This window comes from Diorhabda sublineata, chromosome 5 (genome assembly GCF_026230105.1).
Source record: "Diorhabda sublineata isolate icDioSubl1.1 chromosome 5, icDioSubl1.1, whole genome shotgun sequence".
NCBI lineage: Eukaryota > Metazoa > Arthropoda > Insecta > Coleoptera > Chrysomelidae > Diorhabda > Diorhabda sublineata.
Window position 1 is genome coordinate 19,382,048 of NC_079478.1, and position 14,596 is coordinate 19,396,643.

At 29.9% G+C, this 14,596-nt stretch overlaps 1 protein-coding gene across 1 annotated transcript; it reads right to left on the reverse strand.

Annotated features, from left to right (window-relative positions):
- Window positions 1-229: 229 nt before the first annotated feature.
- LOC130444197 (uncharacterized) lies at window positions 230-14,287 on the reverse strand. Its single transcript, XM_056779245.1, has 7 exons — window positions 14,108-14,287; window positions 13,722-14,053; window positions 13,103-13,202; window positions 11,824-12,037; window positions 9,191-9,376; window positions 7,458-7,787; window positions 230-5,041 (listed from the first exon to the last, which is right to left on the reverse strand). The coding sequence occupies exons 1-7, from the start codon at window positions 14,131-14,133 to the stop codon at window positions 1,682-1,684; spliced, it is 4,548 nt and encodes a 1,515-aa protein (XP_056635223.1). The 5' UTR covers window positions 14,134-14,287; the 3' UTR covers window positions 230-1,681.
- Between the last annotated feature and the right edge of the window lie 309 nt (window positions 14,288-14,596).

The window sequence follows — 14,596 nt, forward strand, 5'->3', positions numbered from 1 at the left end:
TTTTGAAAGTACTGAAATTAGATGTAGAATTAGAGACAAAAAAAAATTTTTTTATAGTCCAATTCATAGTGTATTAGATAGGAATAAAGAAGTGAAATTTTCCCGCTGGAATTCTTTTTGTGATAATAGTTATATTGGTGTGAAAAATTTTGTACTTATGTCTTGTTATCTATGTGTTGGATAGTTTAAAATTGGTTGTGTAGAAGAAGTAAAAATCCTTACATGTTTTCGAAACTTTTATGGCAGTACAGACATTATTACAGCACAAAAATGTGATATTAGAAAGAATTTCAGTATATTTTAACAAACATATCATCTATAAGAACAAAATTATCCCTCCCACAATTTTCTTGAGACAATTCTGAATCTTGACTGGAATTTTGTATAACCATAATGTAGAATTTTACTGACTCGTGCTTGAATAATAAAATAATTAAGTCTCTACAATTGCAGATTGAGAAACAACAAATATCTTTAAAATTAATTATATAGGTAATAGGAATCACTTTATATTTTATTTTGAAGGAAATCAAGAATAGTTTAAATTAAATTTCATCAAATCAAACAATATTTCACTTCACACTTAGCTAAAAGGACTATTCAAGAGACGTGGATCAGTGAGTAGCCATTATTGTCTACAGAGAAACCAAAAACTCACCTTGAACGATGTTAGAAATATAAAAATTGTATTTGCATTACCGGGTGGCTAAATAAGCGGCTATACCTCGGAAACCGTGTAACTGAACAATCGTTCAGGGAAAATTATTGTTATAAAACTGACCAAGAGAATTTGCTAGAAATTAGCTACATGTTTGTGAATTGTCTAATAATTTAAATTAGAAAAAATTAGTTTTCTCCAAAATTTGTCTAATCAAGATATATTTAAGATGCCAATAAAAGAAATCTTACATCACAAGTAGGACATTTGGCTTTTCCCACTATCTCTTCAAGTACACAAACATTTAATTAAAAAGTATCTCGGGAAAGTCTTATTGTAAAAATTCTAACTGTTAGATAATAAAAATAAAATTTTATGTAGCTTCATATTACCATTGCTAGATGGACTTCTTATCATAGGTATTAAATCAGTCGAAGTGTTTTCTATTACAATTTTTGACGTAGATTACCGTCCCATCAATAGACACTATTAAATTCGAGAATTGAGTTATATCAATTGACATAAAAGTAGGATTTGGAAACAGAAATTTTTTTGTAAACAAAGGCAACTCCTTATACGAGATTGATTCTAAAAGTTTCGAGCCTTTTTTTCGATCTTCGCAGCGAGAAACCCCTTTGGCGCATAAACAGAACCTGTAACTTCACGAGTTGTTTGGTGTCGATGGAAAACTTTTTTGTAATTTTATTATACAACATTTTATAAATTTTAAAATAATAAATAGCAATTTCACTGAGTCAATTCTATGATTGTTTTAATAGAAATGTCATTAGTGATGTAGTTTCAAGACAAAGCAATACGGATTTAGTCACCAGGTATACAAACAGTTTTATGGTAGGATATCATAGAAGCATGTTCAAAATTGTCAAATGTTAGTTGTGGATTATTCTAACAACCCCTATATCAATTTTTCATTTGTTTCATGTCCCCTTAACTTTCAAACTAGGGAAGATTGTTATTGAACCGTTATTTTTAAGCATGTGGATATTGAAATGCAGTAAGATGCTATTTTTCTGAAATGATTTTTTTCAAATTTTCATCCAATTTTTTAGAAATATTTTTATGTACCGACATATTATTAGCTAGATCATCTATTGTTCGTTTCAATTGATCTATGTCTTTGATCACATTAGAATTGTCCAATATTTGTGTAAGAGAACTGTTCCAAAAATAATCGATGTCTTTTCCTACATTCAATTGTTCTGATAGATCAGATGTCTTTTTAACATCTATTACCGCCTCTCTTTCTAAATCCTCCTCAACTAATTTCCTTATTTTAGGGTTAGATATGTAGAACCAATCACCAAAAACGTATTCAGAGAGCTCATTTTTATTATAAATTACGAAATATTCTTTAAATATAGAATTGCGATTTAAACTCACATCAATTTCTTTCAATTTTTCTAAACCTATAAGACCTACAATATCCGTCCATAATACATTCTGTATATCACACAAGTTTACATTAGGATCGATTTGGCGCAGCAATAAACTCATTATTTTATAAAAAAGTGTATCAGGTTGGTTAGATACTTTTGAACTATATTTAATAACACTATGTTCAAGGTCAGACTTATTAAGTGGTGGCCATTCACATGACCAATTTGGTAACATCAATTTTGTTAGCAAATCTTCCACACTATTCAAATACGATTGAGTATTCCAAAATGAAGGGAAATACCGAAATGAGCACGGCAAGAAATCGGGAATGTTATTTAAATATTTTTTGAATTCATTGGGAAATGTAATGTAACGTGTTCTTGGATTGAAAATAAGTAGCTTGAGTTTATTTATAGCCTCATTGAATAAGTTTATAACTACATTAGGTTTCTGTAAACATTTTTTGTAGCTCGTATTCCATTTTGAAAAACTGTTTGCTCTTTTCCATATTTCTGAACATGCATACTTTGTTATGAAAGCTTTGAAAGTATCGAGTTCCAGAGGCGGAGAACTATCGACGTTTTTAGCTAAAAACATTAGCCCCTCTTCAACTACTTCCACCAATTTACAGTCAAAAGATGAATTTTCTATTAAAATTAAATAATCGGAAACTATATTTTGTTCTATCAATTCTTCTAAATTGCAATCACTGGGATTCCCCTCTCGAAGAACTATAACAATCGGTACTTTAGTATTGCCGTACCCTATAAGATTTTTATACATTCTATTTTGAAGATTTGCATCAAATGCTTTGTTCAGAAAAACAATACCATTGGCATCGAATTGATTAATTCTACAACCTTTTCGTTTCTCTACGCAGTACGTTACCGATTCCGTACAATTTATTTTTATGTGTTCCACATTATAATACCTCTTCAGTTGTTTTTTCCACTGAAAAGCTCTTTCCATAGTTTCTTCCAACCGATTCAAGCCAACAGTGAGTTCGTGTTCATCCGGAAAACTGATTACTACTTTCCAAAAAATATTTTTCGGTTTAGTCACTGTAAGGTCATAAATTCTATTCTTCAAAATCGAATATGTCAATTGATACAAATTGACTTTTTTAATATCTCCTTCAAGCCGGCATTCGATGTTTAATGGTTCACCTGATTTGTATCTTTTCCTTAAAGCAAGTGTCATTTCTTGTGAATCAACATGTAATTCATCAGCGGATTGCCTTAACGTTTTTGTATTTATCCAAATCGGACTGCAATCCACAGCTTTGCGTTTTCTTGAATTTTTTGAAGCGCCAATTTTCCACTCTCGAAAAATTCTCTTTAATAATAATCTCTCTCTATTTTCTTTAATTTCTCTCAATCTTTTTTCTCGAAATTGTTTATCAATCTCAATCACTATGGAAGAGAGTAAATTTTTAACACAATTTCTTATTTCCAATTCTTCAATCTGTTCTTTTTTCTTAATTTCCTGTTGATGTATTCTTAATTCTTCCTCTTGCCTTTTTCGTTTTAATTCTCTCTCTATTTTTTCCTTATTCAACTGCTCTTCTTTTCTCATCTTTTCTTGTAGCAGATTCTCTACTTCTTTTTTCTTCTTTTCCTCGGCTATTTTCTGTTCTTCCAGTTTTTCTTGTTCTTTCAACATCTGCATCTCTAGTAGTCTCTCTTTTTCTAAAACACTCATATCTTCCTCTTCTTTCTTTTTATCTAGTAATTCTATTCTATTTTCCCTCTTGTTGTGTTCATTAAAAGAATGGTGTATTATTGAAATTTCGTCTGTTTTTTTGGGATATGGAAATACTAAATCGAATTTGAATCCTCCTTTTTTCAAATCACTTGACTTTGATTTTTGTTCAACTACTGCTATAGGTTTACTGACGAAACTAAAATCAGATTTATCTGCTGAAGGCACCGACTCCCGAACACTGGCTGCTTTTCCAAACAATGGGACAGAAAATATGCTTTTAGGGGAAGGCGGAGTGGTGTCAAATATACTTCCTGTTTTAGATATTTCTTTCTTTCCTAGTGCAAAAGGGTTACTAAACTTTTCTTCTTTTTTAACAAAACCGAAAGGGCTATCAATTATATCTTTTTTTGACACTGCAAAGGGATTGTCAACTTTCACAATTTCCTTTGCAAATGAGAATGGTATATCATTTTTTTCTTCCCTTTTCATAACTCCAAATGCAATTTCCGGTGTTTCTTTGTTTTTTATAAATGAAAATGATTTACTCACAGATTCTTCTTTTTTGACAAATACAAAAGGATTCTCAACTTTTTCGTCTCTGTTCAAGAATGGGTTAATACCCTGCTCTTCCTTTACATCTGGTACAGTATCCGCTATTTTAAAAATACTTTTTAATGTTGCTTTTTCCTTGGGTTCATTTTCATTTCTCAATTGTTCCAACAATTCAGATTTAATTTTTTCTAAATCAATATCATCTAAAATGTCATTATTTTTAATGTATCCATTCAAATCAAAACTGTTTTCAACAATATGCATTTGATAAGTTTTCTCTGGCAACTTTTTTCCACAAATTATTCGACCAACAGAATGTTTTCTCTTATCTTCTACTACTTTAGATCTGTCCATTATGTAGGAAAATTGAGGCAAGCAAAAATCAGCTTTGTCCAAAATAACAGATGTAGCTGCTTCATTAATTTGCAATCCACAATATTTTAAGAAATCTATAGTTGAGTCGATGTCATCGAAAGCAAGACTTTTGTTCAATTCATTCAAAGGGTAAGCTATTTTTGCACCTCTTGGTACACAACATTTGTGAAGAGTCTTGATAGCTGCTATACGTACTTGATTAAAGTATCTCATTAAAATACAAGCGTTAAGATAACTAGTTGAGTAGAGTAATTTGAAAAATTTTATATAATTGTTCTTGTCTAAAGCAGAATAGACTTTCATAGCAAACTGAACTTCTTTCGATCGTTGAATTTCTCGCCTCAACTGCTGAACCTAAAATACAAAATTATTTATATAGATAACTACAAAACATAAAATAAAAAAAAAATAAAACAACGATTAAAGGAAGTTTTTATGTCGTTTTGTTGATATTCCACGATTAAAGTTTGTGAACTGTAAACTAATGAAAGTTGTTAAACAAAAAGAGCTGTTCACCAAACAATAATACTTTGTTTATTCACCATCCTAATAAAACAGCAGATGCTGATACTGTAGAGTGTGTGTGCAGGCACTTCGCAGGAAAGAATTGGGGTTTTAACCCAAAGATCCTTCCGTGGATGTACAGTGAAACCAATCATCACATATGGGGCAGTGGTTTGGGGTACTAGAACTAGTTTGAATACCACGAGGAACAATCAATGGTACAAACAGTGGCTTGCATATGTGCAACCGGATCCATGAAATCACGCCCAAAAGCTGCACTAAAAGTGATTCTAAACCTCTTCCCCTCTCTCCATACATCAATTAGAATGTTCAAAGTCAAAGGTCAGAATCACCAAAGAAAACCCGTCACTAAATAAGGTACAAACCTAGGACATGCCTCGGGATGATACACCAAAAAAGTTTAGTTTTGAGAAAAAAATTACTTCAATACTAAGTTGTAGAAGTAAGTGGGACCAAAACACCATACATGAGATAAACAGAAATGCCATTAAATGGTATTCGGATGGATCTAAAACAGCACACCTAACTGGAATACGAGTGTTCATGCTTAGAACCAAACACTCTGAAAGCCTGTGCAACAAACTAAGCATTTTTCGAGTAGAAATTATTGCAACTGAAAAATGTATCCAGTTCAATCTAGATAGGAATTAACGCAAACATGAAATCATCATCCTGTCTGATAGCCAAACAGCCATTAGAGCTTTAAGCTCCATATCATAAAATCCAAACTTATTTGGGATTGCCTAGAAGAACTGAACGAGTTAGGCTACAAAAATTAAGTTACAATAGATTCCGGAACACATCATTATATTTGATGTTATGCTTCTGGATTTCGTCTGTGATATACGGTATGCCAAGATCTTCTGGAAGGGTATCATCCGATAAATACCAAGGTGCATTGCAGTATTTTGGACTAAGGCCTCTAGAGGATAGATGGATCTTGTTGTCCATAGTTAATTTAGATTTATTTCCTAATAACCAATATAACTCTTTGAAGCGCAAATCAATGTGTTTCCTCTTTTCAGTTTAGCTTTTAATCCAGGAGTAATCCAAAATAAAGGAATGATTGTGTTTTTGGTATTTTTACATTGTTTAGTTACTGATGGATATTAGTGCTTTCTCAAACTGAATGTTATTTGTGCAGATTTATTTCGTTTATTTTTACTTTCCACTTCCTTGTCCTATCTTCTAAGAGGTTTAAGTTTTGTTGGAGGTGAGTTGTCATAGTTGCTGGATCTTCGTGACTGGATAAAATGACTGATCATCCACAAATGTTCCTGTTAAGTATTTTCTGTGGTAGAAAAACATAACAAATAAATCGAAAAATTATTTTAATCTAACAGAATTGTAAAAACGATAATTATCTTGAAAATAATACAAGTTTGTTAAAATCCATGAAACGTCAGAAAAGTTGACTACTTTATTGGGTTATGTTTTCCAAGTATATCTCAATTGATTTTTTTTGGTGTATCTAACATAAAATGATCATTACTTGGTGCATAATTTGATTAATTTTTCAGTTAACATTGGAAGATGTAATAAGGAAAAGAATTTAGTTAAAGATGTAGCTGTACTCGATGGATATGGTAAAAAAATAGTATAATATTGAATAATTTTCACAGGCATAAGAAATTTCTTTGTGAGATCGCTTTTTCCAAAATTAGTTCCAGTGCCTTTCAATTTGGTTTGAATTTAAAAAGGATTAGAAATTATGTATAATAATGTGGGTTTGAAATTAGTTTATACATTCAACAATACTTTGAAACAATAAAATATGGAAGAACAGAAAAGTGGAGTATTACCGAAAAACTGTCATAATCATTCAAAAAGCAATCATAATGTAGCATTTTTAACATTAGATTATTTTTCTCTTCATATTAGTCAGAGCATATTGTACAATTGCCATATTTGTATTTTACGAACTGTTGAACTGTATGAGTGTTCTTTTGGAAATTAGTCTGAGTTAATCATCTTTACAGTGATGTTTCAAGCATTTTGATTAAAACTTATAAGGTCAATTTGGTTTTTACCAGCTTTTAGGATCAGTATTATGTCAGTTTTAATTGCTAACTTTTTTAAATAATAATTTCCAATTTTTTGAAAAATAAAGATACTTTACTATTGAGTAAAATTTATATTTTTTGAAAAACCTTGTATAGCTTAAAAAATGGAAGCTGTTTTAAATTTGGAACTGAATTAGAAACAGTATAAGAAACATCTAAATAAAAAATTATTCTTATCTTACCTCCCACATGAAATTTCCATCATTTAAATTTAATAAAATAACGTAAGCTCTGAATTCAGCTTCGTTTTCACAAGTTTCCTCTTTCAAAGCTAAATCGTGATACATATATTTCAATGTCTGTAAGCATTTAGTCATATTTTCAGTATTAATTTTTTGATCAAATACAGAGGCGTCTTCTGCAACTAACCTAGCCGAACAATGTATATGGAAACGAGCGCATTGTTCAACTAACTCCACCGCTCCTTGACTGCAAAGCTCTTGTTGTGTTATATCTTTTCTAATGCCTCGTGTTCTGTCCCATAAAAAATGAAACCATTCTCCAAGATGTACCTACGAGATTATAAATTAAGAAAAATTAAAGAATATAACACTAGTTTTTAAATAAAACTAAATCTATATAAAACTAAAAGTGTTTGCAGAAATATTTTATTGTCACAAATTCTTCCTGCAGTCAAATGTTTTTTTAAGTACTTAATGTGGTGACAAAAGTTTTATTTCTTCGACCATTATCTTCATTCCCATTGATTTAAAGTGTCAAGTAGAAAGTGTAAACAAAGTTCTGATCGTTTTTGTTATATTTGTGAACAGTTTATATTTTCAAAAGAGTAGATACATTAAAAAGTGCACATCTTTATTATTTTGGATTTCCTTTTGCAAATCAAGATAAAAAGTGGGTGCCTCATGTGTTTTGCGAAAGCCATTCCAGTGGTCATCAGAAGAAAACGTTCACCTTTCATTTGGTTCATCAATGCTATGGAGAGAGCCTAGAAGGTAATTATATAAATTATTGTTAGTTTTGTGTTACGGAGACATTGGGATATAATGAAAAAAATAAGGTAAGTATTGTATATTCCGAAGTTCCATCTGTTATTAAGCCCATAGTATATAGGAAAGATCTACCAGATCCAGTATGTCCTGGTAATTCGAATGCCAATACACTAGATGATAATGAAAGTGATGTTGAATTCAAATCGATTTCTAGTGTTTCTAAAAAGTTATCACTTCAAGTAATTACTTCACATTTAATTAACCAAGCCGAATTGAATGATTGAAGAGATTTACAATGATCAAGATCTAAAGCAGCTTCTTGGTTTCCGCTTACAACAATGGAACCTAACCAGGCACAAAAGTAACATTTTTCAAAACAGAAGCAAAGTTTACTCAGAATTTTTTAAAACAGTAGGGGAATATTTGTTTATTTAAAATATCCGGGAAAAAAAGAAATTTTATAAAAAGTGACATTTTGTTACCTGCCAACAGAAATAAAATGTCACAGAAAAAATGATTTTTTTTTGCATAAATACATACTTTTGAGGCTTGATATTAAGCCTTTCACATATTATAGTCTATCACATGTTTAGGATTCATTTCAGTTTGAGGCGTATTTAATTTATTCAAATTACCTGGTAAAAAAAGTATTTATTTTGACACTGCTTTATTTGTGATATTTATCTAAAAAATGAATATAAGAATTTAATAACATTTATTTGCATAATAAAAATACCAGAAAGTTGTAATACTTCTGAAAGTATGTGTATATTCAAGGTGTTATATATCTATATCGATAAATGAAAATTGTTTATTGTAAATTAATTATATAGGTTTTTATGCATACAAATTTTTTGTTGTAAGTTCAAATTATTGAGAAGAAAACACAAATAAAAATACATAATATATATTCATAAACTCTAAATGTATTTTTTGATCACTCAATAAAATATGTAATTATTTACCTCATCTGTATCACAAAGATCAACAATATTATGCAATAAATATCCCATAGTCATTTGAAGAACTTTAACTGGTCTTAATTCATGCGAAAGAGGTGCTTCTTGATCAGCTGAACTTCTAGAATATTGTTTAACTGCTTTGGAATGATCCATACATTTTTCATTCTCATCCTGTTCATACCAAGCCACCTGTGGAACAATTTTATATTCATTTGAATTAAAATTCATTGATAATATACTGTAACTCCGTTTTATACAATATAAAGCCTTAAAATTAATATCAGGAACTTTCTTTTAGCACAATATAATATACCCTCAATGCAATCAAGAAGGGTATTTTTGGGTAAAAAGATCTGGTCCTAGAAGTAAACAAACATGTACTCAAATCAAATTACGAAAAGAAGCAAAAGTTTGAAAATCTATCATATAGATTATCAATATGGAAATAAAAACTAGATTAAATATAAATATTAATAATAAACGTTATTAATATATTTACTCAATTCTGAAGCCTTTCTATCTTTTCAAGTTTAAGGCATGCTGGAGTTGAGTCTCCCTTTTCCACAAAAGTTTCCATTCCTTCCTGTACCATGTCTTTTGTTTTATTTCCTGTCATCTTATTACTCGATTTTCCCCTGCCATCTTAAGTTTGTGTTTCATATATCTTCTCCCATAGTGTTATTCCTTATTTTGTTGTATCTATTTTTATTAGAAATCTTATTTCGATATGTTGTATGTTTTGCTTTTGTGTTTCTGTGTGTGTCCATGTCTTTAAACCTTCTGTCAATATGGGTGTGACTACTTTGTTATATATTTCTGTGTTTCTTTGTTTTGGTATTTCCTTTTCGGTTAGAAACTGAGTCTTAATTGCATTGAATGATATTCCAGCTGCTCCAGTTCTTTTGTTCCAATCTTCCATCTTGTGTTGGTATCATGTCTAGGTACTTGAAGATTTTGAAATGCTCTACAGGATGATTGATTAGTGTAATAAAGTTCAGACCCTCCTTTGAGATATTATTATGAAAATTGACGAATTATAGAAATCATTAGTCATGTTTTAAAATTATTTACAATCTCACAGGGTGTACCAGAATGCTGTGCCATATCAAAATAACATGAACCTCTATATATTTTTTGCATATTTAAAATTAGCTTGACTTCTACGTGTACCTACGTAGGTATTTAAAAAGTTATAACCAACTTCCATGAATTTGTTTTCAATTCAATATCCTGTACAATGTAGGAGAAATTCAAGAATGAAGATCTGTTGCTGCCAAAGCATTCGAATAGTAGTAAAAATACTGGAAAATCATTTATTTCGTTCATATACAGGCTTTCTCAAATGAATCAACCTATATTTTATGTGAATATCTAAAAGTCCTACCAACGTACAAAAGCAGGTTTGGTGAGATTGATGGAGCGGTTCAATTGCACGGGTTCAGTTAATTATGAAAAACCTGAACCATTAGAAACAATATAATTTTTTAGGTGGACTTTAAGAACAGTTAATCAACAGAGATATTTTTTCGATTATATTCTTTTTGGAGATGAGGCAACGTTTAATAAAAATGGTTGTGTTAATAGGCAAAACATTTACTATTATTTGTCAACTACTCCATATCACTTAGTGATACACAGTCAAACTAGATAGTTGTTGATTGGGTGGGGAGGTATTGTTGGTGATATGTGGTAGTATTATATTTTTTGAGGAACTTGTAAATCCTAAGCTTTTCTATTAAACCAATTACCTATTTATTGGAAGAAATTTTACTTCATACACGTCAAATGATGTGGTTTTTGCATAATGGTGCGCCTGCTCACACTAATCAATCAATTAATGGAGAACTGAATGAACTATTTCCAGGAAGATGGATCGGAATAAATGGTTCAGTACAATGGTCACCAGATTTTAAACAAATGGACTCATTTTTCTGGGGTCACATTAAGAATGAATTACAGAATGTTTCTATAGAAATGCTTCGTAATGTGAGTAACTCTTTCAATAATTTCAATATTACAATTTTACATAGTTGATACTGCACAGAGAACTAGATTAGGCAAGAGAAGAGTATGAAGCAACAATAATCATGGAAGATTGGAACAGTAGAGTTGGTAATGACAAAAATAAGAGACTAAGAAAATTTAATAAGAATATAAACAAATCAAAATGATAAAGTGAATTTGGAGAAGAGATAACAGAAATATGTAGGAGGAGTATAAAAATTTTGACATAATGAAAAATATTAGGGGAAAATAGTAAGAAGGAAATAAATACAAAGAAAAAAAGGGTTATAATAAATAATTGACACAAGAAGAGATAAGTTTATGAAACAATTTCATACGAGAACAGAAGGAGTAGCTACCAAAGTTGGAAGAAACAGAGTTAGAATTTTCAGTAAAATTATTGAACTTTTGTGTTAGAGTATGCAACATCTGGATATTGAACCCTATTATAATAATGTAATGGAACTGGTGCTATAGATATATTTTATCTTGTTCAATATCCATTTACACAAATCAGAAACATTCAATATAAAGAAGTATATATCCTGGAATAAAAGATTTCAAAATCCCATCTTCCTTCTTCTAAAAATATGCTACGAAGAAAGCACAAAAAAAGAAAAAAAATTATTTACCTGGTGCTTTATTTCTCTAAATAAGCGCTCTTTTTCTGGACACATATCTGGACAAGTTCCTATAGTTGCACATGTTTTTACTGGCGGATTTTTCTTCAGTTTCAATTTCATTAATTTATCCCTGGCTTCTAGTATTTTATATTTATCCTCATTGGTAAAAGCTTGTGATAAAAGTACTTTAATAAGTTCCACTTCTTTTGCTGATACAGTTAAACTGAAAAAAAGTCATAAATATAATGATGGCTTTCCTGAAAGATGATTTCAAATTCTAAACAGAGAATAATGACAAAATTAAATTGTTGGCAGGACACATTCAAATAATTATTATACAATATTGGAAATTGTATTGATAAATATAGGAATATGAATGTAAAATTTCTAACCAACTTAATTCCAATGTACCAGTGAAAATTTTAATAGAACCTTGCAATAAAGTATCAAATAATGATAAATCTATAGCTTCTTTTACTAAACGGTCAACTTCTTCATTATAAGATATTGGAGCATGTATCTTAATCAATGTAAAATGAATATGTTGTCCTTATGGAGGTTGCCTTAAAATTAAGTTGGAGAATTTCTAAAATTGTATGGTGAGACTTTGCATTGATACTGAAGTTTTTTAAAGGAAAGGTTGTTCTATTAAAAATTATTCAGTGCAACATTTTGTGCGTCATTTGAAATTTTCCTTCCTCCACACCCAATCTTTCAGCACCAGTCTTCTAATTTGGCAATAATGGCAGCTTACTGAATTTCAGTTAACTGAGGAGGCATGAAGTGAATTTTTACTTCAACTGAACTCAAATTAATTATTGAATTATCTGTCATTGACAATTACAGTGACATTAGTGAATAGTGTACATGTCCCTACTATTGTTTTAATACTGATTGGTTTTGCATTTAATAAAATTACAAAAAAAATATATTACAAATTATTTTCCAAAACTTTATACTTATAATTTAAAGTATAAAGTTAGAAATTAAAGATTACTAAGTCAGTATACATTAAAGCTTTGACCAAAAGAAAACTTAGCAATTGAAAGTCTTTGTTCTCTATAATTGATTTATCTTTTTTTCTCACCGGTATTAATAACTGTTCTCCATTGACTGACAGAAATAGGATAGGAATAGTGGATTGTTATAAACAAAACATTATTTTTTAGTTGTTTATAGTTATTTTCACAATTATATTTTTGGTTCAGCTTGCGAATCAGATTTCTTCAAACAACGGTGTTAATATGCAGAAAAATGATAGTTGACTCAAAAAATAATCTTCACTTACTCAATATTCTCCTTGGGTTTCAAACTTTTCTTTGATTTAGTTCCACTTTTCCAAGTTTTTTTTAGTTTTTTAGGTGTGTCATCAGTATTTTGAGATTGACCTAAAATTAAAACAGTGTAGAGAACTGTGCACCCTTTTGTATATATATTGACAAAGAACTGATGTACAAATATTTTTTACTTATTATTGAATCATAAATTCTGTGACCTTGTTAGCTAAAAACACTATTCTGCCATCCTAATTCTAAACACAGAGAAGTTATTTTTTTTTATTTTGAGATTTTTGCATTTTTATCAAAATCACTACTACTTTCACCAAAGAACCAACCAAAACTACCATTTTTGAACTTACTATTCTTTAAATTAGGACAGGAGTATTAAGTTATAATTATTAGTGTGTTCGAGCTGAATGATTTGAATTATGGAAATATGACCGAAGCAGGATATTCAAAGCCCAAATATTATTCATGAAAAAATGCTTACATTTTCAATGACTAAATTAACAATTCTATATAACTTAATTCAAATTATTTTCTAGGAATAGAATCTATAAAGTGGTAAAAAATCTTTCTTGAAGCAGTTGGTTTCGTGAAGAACATGCTAAATATATGACATACTACCTCCCACAGATTGTATTAGATTTGAAGCCTGACCAGACATTGCTGCTAGTTCTGCCTCTATTTCTTCATTATCTATCCACATATGATTTTTGTTAATTAAGTTTGTTTTGGATGTTGATAAATTCTCTGTGAGACTTGAAACATTGAAAGTAATCCCTTTATAATTCCCGGCATTGTTTAAGGCTTTTAGATAGTCTTCCTGATTTCCATATTCCACTACACAACTTCTAACTTTTTTTCTAAAAACAATTCTTTTTATATGCCCAAATTGTTTAAAATATTCCTTGGCGATGGTCTTGTCTAATAAAAATTCAGCCGGATAATCGTGGCATCTAAAAGTAATCAAATTAAAGTAAATAATTGAATACGAAATAATCACCCATTACATAATTTTGTATACAGGAGATTCCATTTTTAAATATATATAGCTATATTATTATATTGTATTATAACAAACACATATCTTAACACTACAATACTAAACAACGACTTTTGTCATTTTCAGCAAAACAAAAAATATTTATAGGTTATATGCCCAGTATTGCCATAATAAAACAACGATACACATAGGACTATTCGGAAACTATGATCGGGTTAATGTAACAGCCGACAGGATGTTTTATTTGTCTATGGTTTTGTGAACTTTTGAAATATTTATTTTCTTTGAATGGCTTTCAACTATTAATTACCATGGTTATAGTCATTGATAGGTCAATGATATTTGCTGTTTTTATACTTTTTGTATTACAACATAAAAATAGCTTATTATGTATTATTAAAGTTTACTGTAAAATCCGTTCTTTGTGGAAGAGCCTTGGCTGGACCCGGTTTATATTGAAATCGAGAAAAGCCTCGAAGAATTATGTACATAATTG